Source organism: Cyanistes caeruleus, chromosome 8 (assembly GCF_971803275.1).
Source record: "Cyanistes caeruleus chromosome 8, bCyaCae1.hap1.1, whole genome shotgun sequence".
Lineage (NCBI taxonomy): Eukaryota > Metazoa > Chordata > Aves > Passeriformes > Paridae > Cyanistes > Cyanistes caeruleus.
In genome coordinates, this window is record NC_141708.1 from 23,140,076 (window position 1) to 23,160,297 (window position 20,222).

Sequence of the window (20,222 nt, forward strand, 5' to 3'; positions counted from 1 at the left end):
GGGTTTTTTTCCCCCTCTCTGTTCCTCATCTTCTTTAAGACAAACTCCTTGAATGAAAACATTCAGCCCCATGAAGGTTCATAGCTGCTACTCTTCACTCCCTTTCTGCTGAAGTTTCAATCTCTTCCTTGTGCAGGCAGCAAAAACAAAAGAGGCCAAATTTCTCTGTACATAGCAATTTATCCTTCCATAAATCAGGCCTGTGACTAACATCATTTCTGATATTGTTGGATTTACTGCAGCCTGAAGAATATTTTCAGGCCATTCCTCGTGCCCATTCAGGACTCTCCCTTTCCAGGGCTAGAGCATTCTCCACCTTCCACACAGCTGCTGCATCCCTCCATCTGTGGGGTGTGGGACATGCACATCTTTTCTGTGTGACTTTCATAAGCTGGTGCTAAGTTGCAACCCCTGGATCTCTGTTTTTTGCGACAGGTTTTTGTCACTCCCTCTCCCTCCCGAACAAAGCTGCACAATACACATATTCATAAGAGCACACAAGAGTAAAGAAGAAATGTGATCTTACTTGACTAATACAAGGGAGGCCTTCACTGAAGCTAAAAAGGCAGAGTTTATGGGATACAAAGAAAATGTGGAATAGATGTGGGTGGAGAAATGAATAATGTTTTGTAGGCTCTTATGTGGTCTGACATTTTTCATCTTCATACTCTCCAAAACTCAGCTTTCCAATGAAATGCAGAATTTGCTTATTTTCTAGATTCATTCACAGCTCTCAGTAATTACACGTGTGCATTTATGCTTGAGACTATTTTAAATTCTGAGCTTCTTGCCAAATTTCATTGTGGGTAAACACCTTTAAGTACCTAAAGCCAAATTTGTGTTAAGTATAATATTTTTTGTTTCTTTTTCTTTCCTGGAGTGGTTCCACATGCTCATACACAACTGCCACGCTCCACTTAACTGATGACTGATGTTTTTCACACCCATAAACATTTTTCCTGAGATGTACTGTGCCCAGCTCTAGCTTCCTATTACTATTAGCATACTGAAATTTTAGCAACTGCTGTTGCATTACATGTGGCTGGTTTAGATCTATATTTTACAGTGATCCTAGAACAACTAATTAAGCATGTACTGTTTGACATTCCTTAGCAGGGACTCTCTAATACTCAAAAAAAAAAAAAAAAAAAGAAAAAAATTAAGTAGAGGTACTCAAAATCTGAAACATTGATCCTAAAATTGTGAGACTTTTTTTTTGTTTCAATAAATACATTCTTTAAAGAAAAATATACAAACACAGAAAATTATCAGAGCTCAATATACATATATATCTATACAATATTTAGGAAATATATAATCATATAAGCATCATGTAATCTTCCATTACCCCCCAGGGTCTGTATGTAGCTAAAAATAAAACAGTATTTCTTGTACTAGAGAATTTGGCTGTGAATTGTTTGGGGATTGATTTTTATTTTTTTCCCCTTCATTAATTTTTAATCTCTGTGGAAAATTTCAGTTGGTCCAAGAACTTTAAACTGAAGAGAAAATTTCATCTCTGGAAAAAGTCTACTCAGGGGATCACAAACCCCTGGCAATCCTGGGTTTTCAAACTCATGAACCTCCTCAGACAGCGATGGGGAGGCTGTCAGTACTTACAGAATTAAACTGCAAACGCTCTCTAACGCTGAGATGTCACCAGTGACAACGAGTGGCCTCGGATCTGGAGTGCTGGAAAGCTACCAGCTCTGGCCAAGCATTTGCTACGTTTATGTTGAATTCCTGGACTGGATTCTAAATTCAGGCTTTGGCACCGGCCCATTTGTATCCCTAGCAGTAATAAATTATGCAGTTAAGAATTTCATACTGTTTTAAGAACCTCAGCTGACAGTGCCTTCAATACGAACCGAGAGTTCTCAGAACATCATGGAACAAGTGCTTCAGTCCTGATCAGATAAAATTACTTAAGTACAAGTTCAGATTTGATTTGACTGAGAATACCTGCTGGATGCCTTTGAAAAAATATAATGTGAGAACCCTTGTAAATCTACAGAATTTCTTTTCAGGAATGAGAAAATACCTCTATTACACTCATTCACTTCCAATTCCCAGGAAAGACCTAAAGCTGGTGAGTCCAATATCAAGAGCCTCCACAGGACTCTGCTAGCAAAACCTACATAGAGCTGAAGTTCCACTTGGGGGCTGTTGGGGAAATTGTTGTAATATTGAGAACCAAAGTAAGTCTGCATGGTAATAAAACTTCATACCAAAATGTCAGGAAGGGTCCCAACTGAGTAATAATTAAAGGAATAAAAAAATAAAAAAATAAGAAGCCCTACAATTCCTCAGACAAATTAATAGCCAGGCTGCCAAGGAAGACACACCCAAGACTAGATGGATATCCACAACCACCATCCTGCAAGCATATCTCACTTTTTTCCATATGATGCATACATTACCTGGAATTTATCATTTACCCCCAGCATCTGAGCACCATTAGAACACCAGAGGGATTTCTACACAAACACTAAGTTGTATATCATAATTAATTACCTGAGGACTGCACCAGCCCTGCGTGACATGCATCCAAAATTAAACAGAGACAATACACTAAAAGAAGGTATTTATACAAAGTCAGGGAATGGCTGCTCTTTGCAAAAGGAACAGAACATTGGGTGAAGAGAGGAGAAGTGTGGGTAAACAAACTGATGCTTTGCTGCATAAAAATTAAGTATTTCAAGTCTATGATGATAAAAGTATTTCACTGTAGAATTACTACTAGAAGCATTTAGCTGCTAAAACAGAAAAAAAACTGATATCTAGTCCTGAACAAAAGCACTACAGCAAAACTTTTTATATGGCATCTCTTAATGCAACGTATCACAGTACTGTAATTTAGATTAAGAATAAAAAATTAAAAAGAAATAGTAAATCTGCACTAAATAAAATCCTCTGAATGGTTTTGGCTGTACAATTATATAAATGCCGCACACAAAGATCCCAGCTATGAGAATACTAGGATTTGTGGATTAATATCTAAAAAAATATTGAAAAATAAAAGCCACTCCAGGTATTCCTACCAGAAGTTAAGTTTTTAAGGAGCACTGCCTAAAGGAATTTGCTCAACATTGATTTCTTACTAGGAAAGTACAAAGTAGAAAATTTCTGGTTTAGATGTTATCCCATCAGTGAGCTGTATTTTAAGTACATATACCATGAATGTCCACTACTGAAGTTCTGCAGTAAAAAAGCTTCTTCCAAACAGGTCAAAAGAGCTACACTGTTACAGAACCCAGGAATCAGAAAGTCATCTGGATAAATTAAACACTAGTTACAGGGTAATTTCTCACTAAGGCTGAACACTGGCAGCTCCAGCTGAAGCCAGACTTCAGAGAGCTCATCCCCCAGAGAAGCCCAGGACTTCAGAGCTCCTTTAAGCCACAGGGCACTGGTTATTTCTGCTACTCTGATCTACCAGCTCCTACCTAGAAACCTCCTTCCTGGACTAAGACTAATCCTGGTCTCATTCAGACTCAGCTGTGGAAGTACTCATTAGGCTTATAAGGAGGGTAGCACAGGAAGAAAGTGAGACACCTAATCTTCTTGTGGAGAAAAAAAACCTGAGGGCACGTATCTTCAAAGTCAGGCTGCTAAATTATACTGTGATTTAATGTTTCTACAACTCAGTTGGCCAACACTGTAGAGGAGCAGAACATCAGCCTGCTGTATTGCAAATAGCTATTTCAGACCTCTCACTGCAACGTAGAATAGCCCGAGATATCACTAATCTATTTCTCATGTAAACATACAGAAACCTGTATCAAACCTTCTCTGCCTTCTGCTAATCAGTTTTGTCAAAATTTGGCCACTAACCAGGAACTCTGAGTTACAGTCAACATAGCAACAGGCCTCCAAATCATAACATTCACTCCAGAAGAAAGAAAAGCATTCAAACATGGAACATCTCTATGTAATTTATGTAATTTATGGCCATGTATACCCCAGTCTGCACTGGAAGGACAAATTCCAGATGAGATCAAAGAAAACAGCATTAAAATTCTAAGTCCAAAACCCCTGCACTGAAGAGTTTGGGGAACTCCAGAACACAACAGGCACACTGATTAAAGAGAACAGCGTAGCAATGGCCTAGAAAGGCATGAATGCACCAGGCACTTAACAAAATATTACATAATATTCAACGTTTTCTTTTCACTGTCTTCTTGCAGACCAGTTGTGATCTGTGCTGCTCTCAGCCTGCCACTTCTTTCCCTCATTCCAATGCTCAAAAGCTGTGCTAAATTTCCCAAGGGCTCATCACTCAGTAAGCAAGCCTGCTTCAATGTGCTAGTGTGTCTGCTGCAACAGCTACTTCCACAAATAAACCACACAAAAGTCCTAACAAATCTGCAATTTGTTCTTCTCTTCTGAAAACAGAAAAATTATTAAAACCAATGAAATATATCAAACATCTCACCACAGTTTTGACAGTAATTTAGCAGCTACATCACTTGTCATGCAATCAACTGATTTAGGGGGTTTGCAGAACTTATCCTGTTTCTGCAAATAAGAAACATATTTAATCCCTTATTCTTGCATGCTTTCCACAATATATTACAGGGACTAAAATGAACATAATTCACTCTAATAGAGCAGTACATTGTAAAAAGAGCTAAACTTTGGTGTAATTTTTCATCACAGATATGGTCATCTTTCTATACATATATTTATATTTTACACAAACATTTATATAGCCATACCCTAGGAATGGAAACATTCAGACACTACAGCTCAGCAGAGAGTAGAACTGATGTACTTCATAGAATTTTAAGATCAACAAATTAACTTCTAATATAGAAACAATTCCTGAAAACTATAAACACTTGTCAAAATACTGACAAAGCAGCAAGCTATTAACTGCCATTTGTTTTGACATTACAAAACAAAATAAACTATAAGACTAAAAACTATTTCTTACCTGACAAAAAAATAAAATGAAAATAGTTTCTGCATCATTTTTGCCCTTCCCCTAGTTATTGAAACTATGTTGTGTTGAAAGCACTCAAATTTGGGGAAAAGCATATTTTCCTGAAAATTATTTATCAAAAAATGGAATTCAATTCCCTCCACTATAAAAAGGCAGCCAATATTTATGTTACTCTTACAAACAACCTAAAATCTTCTACTTCAGAGCTGCAAATTCAAGTCAAACAAACAAGAATGCTCCTTCCAACCTTCACGTGAAATATTCTCACTGAGGTTTGTTGAGCTTTTTAAGCTACAAAAAAAAAAGTGAAACTTAAGCAGCATGAAATAAAAGAACAGAGGATGCTTAAAAAAATTATAGACAAGGATGGAATTTGACTTAAAGGTAGATAATGAGATGGATTTTTTTTTTTTTTAAGCTGGATCAAGATCTAGCTACTAAGCTCCTAAGTTCCCAAAAAGCTCTATGGCCTACTTTCTCTACTTGTTTCAAAGTCACGCTAAAAGGCACCTGGCCTGATGAAATTTCCCCAGAGACTGCACATTAGCAGCCTTCCCTCAGACACATGCCCCATAACGCAGGCAATGGCACAGAAATCATGTCCAACCGGTGCCATCACAAAATGGGAATTGTGTGCTGAGGAGCCCTGCCAAACTACAACCCTGTGCTGCAAACAGACACCATCCATTCATCTCTTCACTGCCATTCCTTTTCTACTCTAATTCACTTCTTCCCAGCATTTCTACTGCTTACCTTGTCATGCCTCCCAAAACAGGTAATACAATTCAATTTTTACAGTCATTTTTACATTCCTATTCCCAGTGGTGCAATCACTACCTTGAAAGTATTGCTGAGAATTTAAACTAGGTAATTTTGGCAACAAAAAAGTCTGCATGGAGATTTTTTATTCTTCTTATACAAATTTGGGGGCAAAACTGAGTTGGCATCATACCTTTCATGATTTTTGTTTTTCCTAACAGCTTTCTAATTTAAAGGATAAATGATTTTTCCAAAACTGACTTTGTTTCATTTTTGTTTCAAACTATGTCAACCTATTCATTTTCAAACAAACCCGTAAAGGGAATGGTGTGTTTCTCATATGTTGGACTAAATACGTTTCCCTTTTATTAATAATGAAAAAAAGAGATTTTTTTTTAAGCAATGCCACAGGAACAAGCATTTCAAACTACCCCCTTAACCCTCTGATTTAAAAACAAGATTAAATAAAAAGTAAAAGGCCTAACACCAAGATTAGTCTTCTGATAGCAATATGTCACAAAGAACTTGACATGTTATATAATGCACTATATGTTTTCTTTGGCTCAGATGCTTTCACCTGTTCTCTCCTGGCATTGCTAGCACTACCAGATGGATCCATTTTAGATTTAATTAATTTACCCTGTCTCCTAGGATTTCCAAGAAGTAAAGCACTGACAAGAATCTTGGTCCTCTCCTTTCTTGGATACAGAAAAAGAATCTAGGCAGAGAGAGATTTTCCTTTTAAGAACAGAATACAACATTCACAAATAAATACCTCAGGAAAACACGTGCTGCTCAAAGAAGCTAAAAATAGTAAAACCAACAGGCATATGTTTAACTGGGAACCTTCCTAGATCCTAAAAGTAACATTATTCTTTAAATCCAATGGGAACTCAAAAACTGTGTTTGGTTTTTTTTTAATGGCAATGAAGCAAGCATATTCCAAGTGTCTGTATATAAAATCAATACCATACACTGCATATTGAACTAGACAGAATCCCTCCTTCTTCTCATCAGCCTTCATTCCCTCCACCACATTATTTTTCTCTTCTTAAAATATTCCTCAATATATTACAGGTAAGATTTCATCCCCTTTAAGTTAAAGCTTTTTGGTTTTGTTTAACTCATATTATTCTCTGCTCATGTGAAAAATAAATCTTCACAGGAACTTGGAGCAGCACGGCAACTTCTAACCATCTTTAGCTCTTTAAAATAGTAACTGCTCTAAAGGACTCATAAACTAGGCTCCCTTCATAAATTTAACAAAAGGGGTGAGTGGATGCATGTTAATTAAATCATCTGCTTATCTTAATCACTAGGTTGCTTTACATGGACCAGGACAAACAGTTCTTTGACAGTCCTCCTCCTCCTCCTCTCCTGGCTTTCTCCTTGTTATCTGCTTTTACATCCTAAGATGCATGGGGCAGAGGATCACCCCTCTGTCAAAGCTGGTAAGAGGATCTGGCATGACTAAGCCAGAAAGACCAGGCAGCCTCACAGTACTGCAATAGAAAAATAGTTCAGATCTTCTACATTGCTAAGTCAAATTTTGCTCCTTGTACAGGTTGGAACGTTTCACAACAATATCCCAGAGCTCCAGTAATGAATTTTCCCACTTGCACAAAAACACTACAACAAACATAAACCTTTCAGCCCTCTAAACTGAACTGTAATGATGCAGAAGCAATGACACACAGAACAGGAATTAGTTTTATGTTGAATGAATGTATCAATACATAACACAAACCAGCTTGCATCACTTGTAAGTGATGCCAATTCTCCAAGGTCTGTCTCCATAACAGATACACAAGCATTTGCACAAAGTTTTAGCTCCAAATGTCACACAACTGAACAAGAATCTTAGGTTTTCATCTTCAATAGTCTGGTGAGATGCAGAGCATTAACTCCAGACTGCATAATCTGATCAAATGCCTGAAGCCAGAGGACAAACAGAAACAATCTATAATTAAATTCTGCAGACTATAATGATAATTTTTTAAAATATCTTCTATAAATGTAGCATTTGCTACTAGATCTGCACTGAATTAAACAATTTTTTTTTTAAATTTAAAATAATTTATTTGTAAGGGTTTGAACTTGTTTAAGAAAAGAATCAATCACAGATATTCTGAGTTGGGAGGGACCCACAAGGACCATCAAGACCAACTCTTCAGTGAATGGCCCATAAAGGGATTAAACCCACAACTTTGGTGTTAACACTGACCAACTGAGCCAACCTCACTGGCTTTCATCATCTAATACTTTAACTTGATGGTCTTATAATTTATTAGCAAGTAGCCCAATTAATCCAAATAAGCTGACAATGTAAAACCAGGCATCCAGGTTCCAACATCAATGTAATTAAAGGGGTGAAGAACCCCCTGTACTTACACTGATTTTAAGAGCCAAAACACTGCTATAGTCATAAGGCACAGAATTTGAACTGTCATTTTCATCAGCTCTCAGAGCACATTCTCATTTACCTATAACCAGTAGAGCCATCAATTTTAACTCACGGCAGTATGTATTTTCTATAGAAACTGTAACAATAACCTACACTTATATAGCATTAAAATTCAAAGAGTATTTTACAAATCAGTGGAAATTACACCCTTGTGCTCACTGCTGAAAACAATCCATACCTAGGATCAAAACTATTTGGCCCAAGGAAAAGACAATTCAACCTGAAAAACAGTTATAAAAGCAGGCTGCAGTCTATAAATTATTCCTTTACTTTTTGCTCATAAACATTTTTCACTGAGCTGGGAGAACACAAATACACATGAGACACAACCTCAAATAGTCTGTTTATATTGCCAGAAGCTTTTCTAGAACTTTTACCTTTTATTTGAGCTATTGTTACCTTTCTCTCTACTTCTAATAAGTTTTGGAAATGAAACTGTAATTCTCAGCTATAGGAAAAACACTCTGAAAACAGCCTGGGCACTAAGCTCTATCACCTGTTACCTCAGATCAGATAAAATAGGCACCAGCTACTTTAAGCAACCAGCCCCAAACCATCTTCTTCTCCCCTCTGACATAACAAATTATAATAGCTTTATCCATTCAAATTTCATATACTTGACAAAGTTCTCAGAAGATCAATAAAATAAACTTCATGAAAAAAAAAAAAAAAGTCCTTTAAGAATTGTTATACTGAAATTAATCAATAGTTCTGACACACCCAGAAGCTGTGATATTTTAAAGCTGTGCCATCCAGTGACACATCCAGCCTTACCATCACCTTTGCCAGGTGTAGGATCTGGAGCTACCACTACCTACCAGCCAACACAGCTCAGGCACCTTGCAGCAAGTCTCACAGTATTAACGTTTGGATTTATCAGCACTGTCAAACCAGCATCTCGAGACAGTAAGCCCAGTCTTAGGAGACTAAATAAAAAAATTATGCTGTGACAAAACACTTCACTTGCTCTGACAGATTAAATTTGTGTTTAAAAAAGTTGTAAGTGATGTAACTTAACTTCAACAGGCATTAGATCAAGTGAGGTATGGTTGACATCACCTTCACACCAAATCATAAAGTAGATGCACACATTGCAAAATGCAGCTTGGACACCTTCACAGAAATAATCATGCGATCAGCTATGCTCTAAAATGAATTTAAGAACACTCAGGAGCAGCAGTTAAATGCTGGATGACAGCCTGGTGCTCTGTCCATCACCCAGTCACCCCCAACACACCCACCCACGCTCCTTAAATCAACTCATTTTGTGATGTGACCCTCCTCTCAACAAGGCTCAGCAATGCCCTGGCTGATTATTAATGAAGGATTTTAACAATTAATAACTCAGCAGGTTTACTTTCTTGCTGCCCCTGATGCAAGTCTGGAGTCCCTTCTGCAGTACCCTTCAGCTGCTGCAGGCAGAAATCTTCAAAACTGATTATTCTATTTCTTTGTGTATAGAAAGCCAACAGACGAGCATATGACATTCTGTGTCTGCTTTTTTGTGTAAAAAAGTACAAAGAAAAGTTTAAAGAATGCAAAACTCAATGACAAAGAACTGCATGGACAGCCAGTAAAGACAAAAGCTTATATACAGGTTTATTAAAGCAACTGTTGCCACAGAAATTATAACATTTTCAAAATGGAAGCATGAAAAATTATTTTTAACTTAATTTTTATTAACAAGAGTAATTTCCAAGAGCAATCAGCTCAAAATATATGTATTTTTTATTACTGGGTATGTATCAACCTCTTAGCTAAAAGAAAATTAAAATGAAAGACTATTAGATGTTAATCCAAGATACAGTATTGCTTTATAGAGCTTTAAAACTGCATAATTTTACAAACACTTGACTACCTTCCCCTATATACACAGAGGAGCCCAGGGATTAAGTAAACCCAACTCAAGCCCAAAATATGTGTGTAAGGTCAACATCAAATTAAAAAACAAAGATACATGAATTTTAGCTGTTATGTTCATGAACAAACATCTAAATAAAGTTTTCAAGAACAATACTTCTTTCTGAAATGAACTGACTGAAATCAATTCAGATTAAGACCTTATTGAGATTTTAAATAGAAAATCTGATGTCTAAACAGCTATTTTGTGCAAGTGATGCAAGTTTCACATATTAACCTATATAACTGCTGTGTAAGTTTTCCTTAAAAAATTATGCATTACTTCATAATAATCACAATGCCACGAATTTGAAATAAGAAAACTGCTTTTTTCTTTCATTCCCAGAATCACACAGAATCATTCAGTTGGCAACACAAAGATACCACAGTCTTCCTATCATACACATCATCCAAGTTAACATTAAAATTTTATCACTTACATCACACAGGCAGAGTCAAAGCTCCACATGTTGGACAGCACTTTCCACTTTTATAAATTAAAATTTTCTTATATCTGATGTGAAAGGACACATTCCAGCAAAGCAAGGAAAATCATTTTTTCAAATATCAAAACTGTGAAGTTTTCTGTGTTGTTTTCTTTCAAGAACAAAAGATCTGTAATACAATTTCAGCTCTTCTGACCCACAAAAACACACCAGAAGTTACACATCCAAGGGAGGAAAACCAGCATTTAGTCAGGTAAAATTCTGTATGGCCTTAAACCAGAAGACAGACCCATAAAGGGTGTAAGAAAATAATTAAGCTTATAGCTGAGAGTCTTAAGTGATATGAAAATAACACAGACATAAAGCCAGTAGTCCCCTGTTTCTGATCCTGAAGGAATCAGAAGCCTTTAGGTGTAAGTGTATTCTAAGTATATAGTATAAGAAAACTAACACCAAATGCTGGGAAGACTTCCCATGTAACAAAACCAGTCTATCCAAAGTGCATAATCAAAGCATTTAAAAAAATCACTTATGGGGAAAGAGCTTTGTACCACATATAGACAGACTGCAATATTTTCTCCTAAGCTGCTCTAGTGACTAAAAGGAATAAGATTTTTTTCCTTCAGTCTTCAAAACACAAGTGGAGTTCATCAGCTTCTTTTTTAAACTATACCTTTAGTATGATAACCTAGAAAATGTAAGAACATTACAAACCTTCTGCCTGTTGACCTGCAAACTCACTTTCAAAAAGTGATGTCAAATCACTTTCAGCCAAAGGATTCACCATATCTGAAGCACCTGAAGTGCTCTACACCAACTAGGACCATTATAGGTCACAGAGGCCAGTACCCTATTCCAAGTAATTTCTGTCCTGCAGAGTATCTCTGCATAATCACAACTAAAATGAGTTGAACAGAGTTTATACTAGAAAACTTACGAGATGCTTAAACAAAGAATCATTCTAATACATTTCTCTTTATTTTTGCAATATTAAAAGACACCATTTTCAAACAGGTTTCTTTTAGACATATCTGTATCAATGTTTTCCCTATACTTAAAATAGAAAATTAATCCAACACCAGTAACACTAAAGTTAATCTCACTACTACTAATAATAATAGCTTATTAAAAGTGAGTCACCTTTTCAGTTAAAAAAGAAGAAAAAAAAAAAAAAACAGAAAACAAAGAGCTAAGCCATTAGATAAAAATGTAAAAGATACCATGAAAAAATTAATGAAATATAAGCAAGTATGCCAAAATATTTAGTCATCATTTGCTTGGACAAAGGGGAAGCAAAACTGTATTATAAATTTATTATACAAAGAGCAATAAAAAAGCAACACAGTAGACCTGTATTTAACAATGAGAGTGATAAGCTAGTCAGTTGTTGTGTGATGCTGAAATTGTTGCTGAGGTTACAGTACTCCTCCCCATTTTTGTATCCTGGTGATGATGAATTTGGGGTATTTTCTCCACTCTACATTACCAGTTCTGATACTTAACTTAGGTAGTGAAGCTCAGGACATGCAAAAAGGTTTGCAGGCCTCGGGGCTGCAGCTGCACATGTGTCTGTTCTGCAGGTGACCCATGGGGCAAGGGACCTCTGCCAGTCCCATTAAATGTGCACTTACTGCAGTTCTAAAAAAAGAGCCAATATTTACCACTGCACATCAGCTTGAAGGAGAGATGCCTTTATAGGTTATTATCAGCCATTCAAGCACTCAAGTTTTGATTTCCAAGGGGAGCCTGGCAGAAGGTATAATTCTTGACCGGAATGAAAACATACCATGTGTGACTTTTAAATATTATGTTCCTCGTGTTGGAATCTCAGACATAACGGCCACAAACCAAGTAAATACAACTTGCTACAATAAAAGAAAAAAGCTTTTAAAAGCTTAAAATGTTATCAGAATATTTTTTAAAAAAAAAAAATCTGATTCATTTAGGATGCTGTGAACATCTAGGCCTGAATCCAAAGCTATTGAAGTTATTAGGACTGCTTCCCTCTATTTCAACAGACCTTGGATAACTCTCTCATTTCTGTAACTCTCAAACAGACAAATCCATGCAATGTATCATCTCAAAGCAAAGGAACTCAACACATTTCAGTGGCAGCACATTCATTTAAACAGAACCATGTATACTATATATGGAAATGAAGTGTTCCTCTCAAAGATGCAAACCCAATGTATTCTCAGGCTATAAATACCACCAGGATTCAAAATGGGCCCTTCCTGACCAGTATGTCTCTGACAGGCGTGGAAGATAGGTATCATTCCTTCTCATTTACTCAGACTCTGCTGCTTTTCCACCCTCCACTGTCACCCAAGGTGACCTGTGTGCCCTGCACAAAGTGCCCACACTGACAAGCCATGAGGTCTAATTTGGAACCGGAGCATTTAGCCCTGTGTAATTCCGCATAAAAGCCAATGCAGTCCTGTGATCTAACGGAGTTTTGCACTGTATTCCTGCAAGGAGCAGGGAGCTCGACCCAATGATCCTTACAGCTCCCTCCCAACTCAAGCTGTTCTAGGATTCTAAACCCTCAGCCATGTAGCAGCTTATAAACCAGCTACAGAAACACAGCTTTTTAAAGTGTAGTTCCTTTCCTTTTGCCACTAAAACCATATGTGGGGGAGAAAAATATTTTTTAACCATTAACACCCACATATAATGTTTCAGCAATCTTTCCCTCAGAAAACCTCTACAAGCTGCATTCACTGTGCCCTCCTCAGACTTCTGATAATTCAGTAATTTTCATACATATAAAATACACATTTTCATGCAATGTGACTAGGTATGTTTAGTAAAACCAAAGGGACACCCTGTGCCCCAATCCCACCTAGTGTTATTTTCATGTTTACACCTCCCCAGCGACTGCTGCCCTCCCAGCTTCACACTACAGGATGCCTTGCTGCTACTGAACTCCCGCCTGATCCGGCTGAGGAATTATCACCAGCCAGCCCTGAAATTTATATAAACTTTTGTCACTCTGAGTTGCATTCCACAGAATAGCAGAGCCAATCTCAGAAGGAACACTTGACTGCTGCTCTGCGTTGCGCCTGACTAGAGATTACAGCTTCTTTTTAGGATTTGTCCCAGGAAGGACACTCAATGACTAAGATTCACAATCCACTTTCTTGCAATAATACAGGACATACAAGTACCATCATTACTGGTTTTAATTATAACCATTAGAACCCGTCCCTGTGGAGATTTTACTTAGGGCTAGTGCTCTCTAAATGTTCAGTGTTTCTGTCTCTGGGGCTGTAAACTGCCCTCACTCCACATTCAGAAATCCCAATGCATCAAATCTGAGTACATCCCCATTGAGTGAGGATCAGTGTTACTTAAAAGCTTTTTGTCTGCTATTACAGGCACTTCTTCTACTGAGCTAAACTGGAAAAAGGTGAAATCTAATGGTTTTCAACCAGCATTTACAGATTTGCAAATGCGAGATTTTCAATTCTTTTGAATGCAGATGTTCTCCTTAAATGTATATGTTGCAAAGCCTTGAATATAAGTATGATACTGTACCGAAATAACCTTTTGGTTGAGAATGTTTGGTTTACAAGTTAAATCATTGTCTATGCATTCTCTTTTCTGCATGCATAACCTATTTCAGCATGCGCTCATGAAATGCGAAATCCTTTATAAGCTCCAGAGAGCCAGAAGTATCTTTCTTTTCAGATCATGGAAAACAGCAGCATACACCTCTCCACAGCCAGTGCCTTTCTCTGCTTGTAGAAACACCACCTGCAAAGGGTTGCAAGTACCTTTTCTTTCAGACCTTGACCTGCCACCGTGGGCACCTCTCAACTGGCAACCTGTCTGGTGAGGCTCTCACGGAATAATTGCACGCAGACCACCTGACAGCCATGAGACAGGAATGACTGAGCCAGGCTGTGCATGTGACTGAGCAGCAAAATGCATTACAGTTCCCGCTAATCCCTTGAGCCTCCCAGTTGTTCATCAGACGCTGCTGCCCAGTACATCTTCAGGAGAGCCAAGGTGACGATTCCACGTACAGACTGGGATGAAGGGATCTCCTGCTTTATGTGTCCACACGTGTCTTCCAGTGCACACCCGAACTTTTCTCAACAGATCCTGCTTCAAATTTCTTTCTTTATTTGGAGAGGACGTTCATGCAGGTATTGCTCAGAAACCAACAAACCTCGCCCACAAAAGAGCCAGCTTGGAATGAATGCCACTTGTGTTATGGACAACTTAAATTCTTCTGCTTACAAATTTTCTCAGGCTTTAGAATTCTGCGTTGAAATTCTTAACTTTTCAAAGATGACTTCTGCAAATATTGTATTTCCAGCAAAACCAGGTTTTTTTCTATTCAAAACAAATGGGGATGTTGCTTGGTTTCTACTGACCAAATCTAGCACTGTGTAACTTACTACATCTCAAAAACACGTAGACCAAGGTCAAAAAAAGACTATTAGGGCTTGTAATTTCAGGCTAACTGCTGCTACCTATAATCATAATTTCATTTTATACAAATACGAGTCCTGGGTTGCAGGGAGGAAAAGCTCTTCCAAAACACTGAAAGCATCACAACAAGGATGTACTCTACCTGCTGGAGCCCGGTGACATAAGGTTTGTAAGTGGTGCCCTTCACTGGGGAACCAAGGAGCAGCAATAAAGGGTCTCGTATCGTATTCTTCAAAATGAAACAAATTCCATTTGATTCTGCACTGACCAGCTCCAGGAACTGACTGTGCCCCAAACCTTTGCTCTCTCATTCCACTGCTCCTTCCTTATGGTTTTGGAGTTTGTTCAAAGCCAAAATATGATACCAGATAATGTCAGCAGAAAATGCCCTCCAGGAGCATAGAAAACGCAGAGGCAGATCCATATAATCAAAGAACTATAGACTGTATAATGTGCATTTAGCCACTATGTGTACATCACCACGTATATTTATTTTATTTTTCTGCTGCTACTATAAACAAGAACAACTAATGCCAGAGTCCAACCCAATGAAGTTTAATCTCACATTCCACTTTTCATACACAAACAGAAATCAGTTGGTCAAGGGAGAAAGAACAAGCAATGACCAGACAAGTTATTTAGCTGTATCTAAGCACCACTAAAAGTGTATATGTAAACACTGAGAAGAAAACCAGCATTTTTTAAGGCTGGTTGCAGATAGACTGTAGCTAATTTTGAAAAAAAATGCATCTAAAATTATTTACCATATTAAATAAAGGAATACAAGGACTCTGATAGTAGTGACTGTCACACTACATGAAACACTGACAACAAAGGTAAAGATTTACATTTTTTTGGGCAGTATTTTTTTTAAATTCCAAAGTACGTGAAGCAAGCACGGAGCATGAAAACCCTAAAATTTCAACAATCATTTTTAGTACATGGTTAAGAGTGATGTTCTACTCATATACAATTACATTAATTAGATATGGAATTTTAAGGGATAATGTTGATGATTCTCTTAGCAGTTTTCATATTCTTGACTTACAGTATCTTGACTTTCTTATCTCTAAAGGAAAAAAAATTAATGAAATCTCATACCACAAAGTGTTAAACTGTTTATATAGTGGTTTTAAATTCCACCTTTAAATTGAATGAGTTGAAGAGGGGGACACTCCAAACAAACCACATTCTTAAATCCTTCTATGTAGTCATTAAAAAGTTTTACATCCCAAAGTTCACAATCATCAACAAATCCATGGAATACAATGTCATGCCTAGAATATAGCAGGGAGAAAAAAAAAATGAAACTTTTTGCAATTCTTTGCAATTACAGATACAGACACGAGTGTTAGCACAGTAACTCTGAATTATTCACATATACATGTGAATTATTCAATAAGAGGCCGCAGAAAGTAGACATGAGGAAGATTTCTTTTAGCTCTCTCACTGGGACTGCTCTTTATGTAGATAGTGAGATGATGCTGGATAGCCCAACTCCCCTGCAACCTGTGGAGCAGCAGAAGAGTCAGCACAGGAAAAGAAAGCTCCTAACATGCAGAAAACTTCTTCAACCCTGCAGTAGGAGGAGCTACTCCTTCTAAAATTCCTTCTGGAGCAGGCCCAATAGAGTCAACATAGAATATATATGCATTCACATTTCTCACCAGTAGCCTCAGCAGCTTTTTCCAACTCACCAAGCAGCGAAGTATGTGCTTGATAACAGCAAAGTTTCAGATAATCCCAGTTGTTACTTCGGTTAGCCTTTATGCCCTAAATACTCGAAAAGTGTTTTGCCATAACTAGTTATAACTAACATCCTTGCATACAGAGAATTCCCTCCAATTCCCCATTTTATCGTATAAGGAATGCAGGATGAGCCCTTGAAAGTTCTTCTTTCCCAGAGTCTTGAAAATCCTTACAAGTGGAACAAATAGGATCTAAAAGGAGACATCTATCTCCCCCTACCTGCAGAGCCCTTTATCCTTCTGCCCCAGGGAATGACATTCATGGAACTACTTCAGTCTCAAAGATGAAATAAACTGAAATCTTACAACCTGCCATAGCCATAATACATCCAACTATTCGGACTGGAAGTGTTTGAACCTCTCAACTAAGCCTGTTACTAAATTGCCACATTTAGCCCAAGAGGTTTTAAAGACAATTTGCACAAATTTTTCTATACTGATTAAGAAATTACTGATCTGCTTTAACTGACAGTGTCCCAATCATGGACTATCTGACCAACAGTACCCACCAAGAAACCACGCATAAGAAGTCTGTGTGTAAGTCTCTAACTTGTTACTCTCTCAAGGGAAGAAGCATGAGGTAATAGCAGGCAGATTTTTCTTTTTCGTCAAGATCTCTGATAGCCTTTGTAGATTCATCTTGTTCTGTGGAGGCAGAAATGCTAAATACACAGCAAAACCAAAGGTTAAGTCTTCGCTACTCACCCTTCCTTGAAAATTGCTTTTTAGTGCTGTAGGAAATAGTACCTTATTATCACAAATTCAGTTAGAGCTGTGTCATCATACCTGGCTAACACCTCTTTAAGAAAGTTCAGGTTTGGTTTTGAATGAAAAAAAAAAGCCTATAGAAAAGCAGTGCTGCCTGACAGGATTCCTGATGCTCAATGCTGACTTAAAATCTTTCATTCCTTAACTTTAGCAATCCCTCCTTCCATAGACAGGCCAAGCTCACTGTAATAGTTTAACTTCCAGCTGGAATGTGGAGGGGTCCATTTAGGCAACCCAAACTACACAACAAACAAGCACCATAACTTTCCATGCCCTAACTTTGCTCCTGGTTTCCCCTAGGTGCTGGGCCCTCCATACAGCTGGTGTATATGTGCTGTGTGTTTAGGGGGGAGGCGACAGGAGAAAAGGGAAGACAGCTCACTGTACGTCAAAGCAAACCAGCAACCTAGCAACCATATATTAAAAGGTGTGTGTGTTTTTGTGGGTGTCTGTGTGCCAGGAATAACTGAAGCAGATATTATTCCATTTGTAATTCAAAAATTGTGAAAAGGGAAGGGGAGAAACTCCAGGTGCTGGTCTATTTTGGGGTCTGTCAAAATCTACTTTCACAATACAGAGTTGTAACACTTTCTATCTCATTTTTCGTAATCAGAAATGAAAGTCTGAACTTGAGCAAGTTCTTAGCTTTGGTTTGAAAATAGATCTTTTAAAGCAGAAACTGGATTTACTTCACGTACTATGCTTTCTTCCAGCTGGTAATATGCTAAAATCAAAGGGGCAGAGAGGCTGCCTCAAAGACTTGGCACTTAGGTGAAGAGAACACTTAAAAATGTGCAGAATACTTCTAGATAGCTACATTTAATTTAACAAACAGAAACGTCAAATATTCTCAGGGAGTGGAACTAGCTTTATAAAGATTCACTTGAGTGAGAAATGTAGCCTCCCGATTTTGCCGAAGTTTCTCATCCCACGAGGCAACTGAGAGTTTAGATCAGCATACTCAAGCGCCCACCCCATCATGTGCGGTCCCAAGGGTGCAACATAAACTTCTGATCCGCACTGTCCCACCACACCACCATGTGCCTCTCTGACAGGGACACAGAGAGCCGCACACCAGGTGAAACTTTCACGCCACCAGACGAAAACGAAGAGTCCCTGAGTAGGAGGGGGAACGGGGAAGCGCCTCGGGACTGCACCCAGCACCTCTCCCCTCCAGCTCCAGTGCCCAGGCTGCAGCTCCCAAGAGCCCGTGTGAGCCCTAAGCCGAGAGCAGCCGGCGCACGGCCATCGGCAGCCCGGCCGCCACTCGCCCAGGTGTCCTGCTCTACAAGGCTGGGCTCCTACTCCTCACCACCACCACCAAGCCATCACCGGCAGCAGGACGGGAAGGGAAGGGAAGGGAAGGGAAGGGGGAGTTACCTTGTTTTTGACCCCGCAGTGGCAGCAGACAGTCCACAGGTACTTGAGGGTCCTCCACAGCAGGATGATAAACAGTCCCCCAAAGAAAGTAACCATGGATGAGGCGAGGAAAGCCCACCACATGCGCTGTCCGCGGCTATCGCAGGGCACCTCCATGGTCACCGGGATGATGAGCGCATCCATCTTGGGCACATTGACGGGGGAGGAGGACGAGTCTGTGTTGAGATTGTTGGCGTTGATATTGTTACTCATTCTAATGCCGCTGCCGCTGCCGCCCGGGTAGGAGCCGCCGCCGCTGCCATTTGCCATAGCTAACAGCGAGCCGGGCGCGCAGGGGCTTCCGAGAGCTCCTCCCGCCGCCAGCGCCCCCCAAAAAGCCCATCACCAGCCATATTGCTGCTGCCGCCGCCGCTGCTGCTCAGCGGGGAAGGATAAGGAGAGTAATAAAAATAAAAAGCCCCCAGTCAAAACAAACAAACAAAAAAAAAAAAAAAAAACCAAACCAACCAACCGAAAAAAAAAAAAAAAAAAAAAAAAGCAGGTGAAGAAAAGCGACCGCACAATTCCCGGGTCCCTCTCGGGAGCCGACAGGCCGGTGAATTCCGAGCGTCCTCTTTGTACGGCGAAGATAATATTTTTAAAAAAAAAAAAAAAAATTAAAAATAATAAAAATATAGTCTCCTCCTCAGATTCCCACCCCTTCCTTCTCCCGCATACACAGCCCCTACCCCGCCCACCCCAAAAAAAATCATCCACCACCACCACAAACTGATGCCTCTGAGCGTCTCTCCAAGATACCCAGCGCTGCGACCCCGCTGGCCTCAGCGGGGATCCCTCACTCAGCCTCCGCCGCGGGTCCTCCCGGAGGTGGTCTGTTATTATTGTTATTAGTCTTTAACTTGTTATTAGCGATACTCAGTCACCCCCCCACCCCGCGCACCCTCCTCCTCCTCCTCCTCTTCCAAGTCCAGCCCCTTCCTCTCTTCTTCCCCCCTCGGTGCCGGCAGCAGCCTCCTGTGGCTCCTAATTCATCCTCCGCTGGCCCATCTGTGCGTGCGCTGCCGCTGCCGCCGCCTCCTCGCCCATCCTTCAGGAGCTCCCTCCAGGGCCCGGCTGTCGCTCAGGCTGTTGCTCCCACACGCGCAGCGGCGCCGCCGGCTCCCGCCCCTCCCTCTGTGCCGCCGGGGGACGCGACGGCCCCGCGCCCGCAGCCGCGGCCGCTCCGGGGGCGCATCCAAGGCCCCGCGGGCCGGGGGTGCCGGGCGGGCCGGGGGTGCCGCGCTGCCGCTGCCGCCGGGGGTGGGGGCGCCGGCTCAGGCGGGCTCCCGGCGCCCCATGGGCAGCGCTCCCCGCCCCGCGGCCGCTCGGTCCCG

General features: G+C 39.8%; 1 protein-coding gene across 48 annotated transcripts in view; it reads right to left on the reverse strand.

The window, feature by feature from the left end:
* KCNMA1 (potassium calcium-activated channel subfamily M alpha 1) overlaps positions 1 to 19,993 on the reverse strand; it is a 431,738-nt gene extending 411,745 nt beyond the window's left edge. For 16 of the 48 annotated variants that reach the window (XM_086901412.1, XM_086901425.1, XM_086901404.1 and 13 more), the window contains exon 1: positions 18,850 to 19,461. In XM_086901412.1, coding sequence (XP_086757538.1) covers positions 18,850 to 19,158 — 309 coding nt within the window. In that variant the 5' untranslated portion in view covers positions 19,159 to 19,461. Of the gene's footprint in view, positions 1 to 18,849; positions 19,590 to 19,611 lie in introns of those variants that run through there. The other 32 variants (XM_086901428.1, XM_086901407.1, XM_086901415.1 and 29 more) reach the window with 10 other exon arrangements.
* Positions 19,994 to 20,222: the final 229 nt, after the last annotated feature.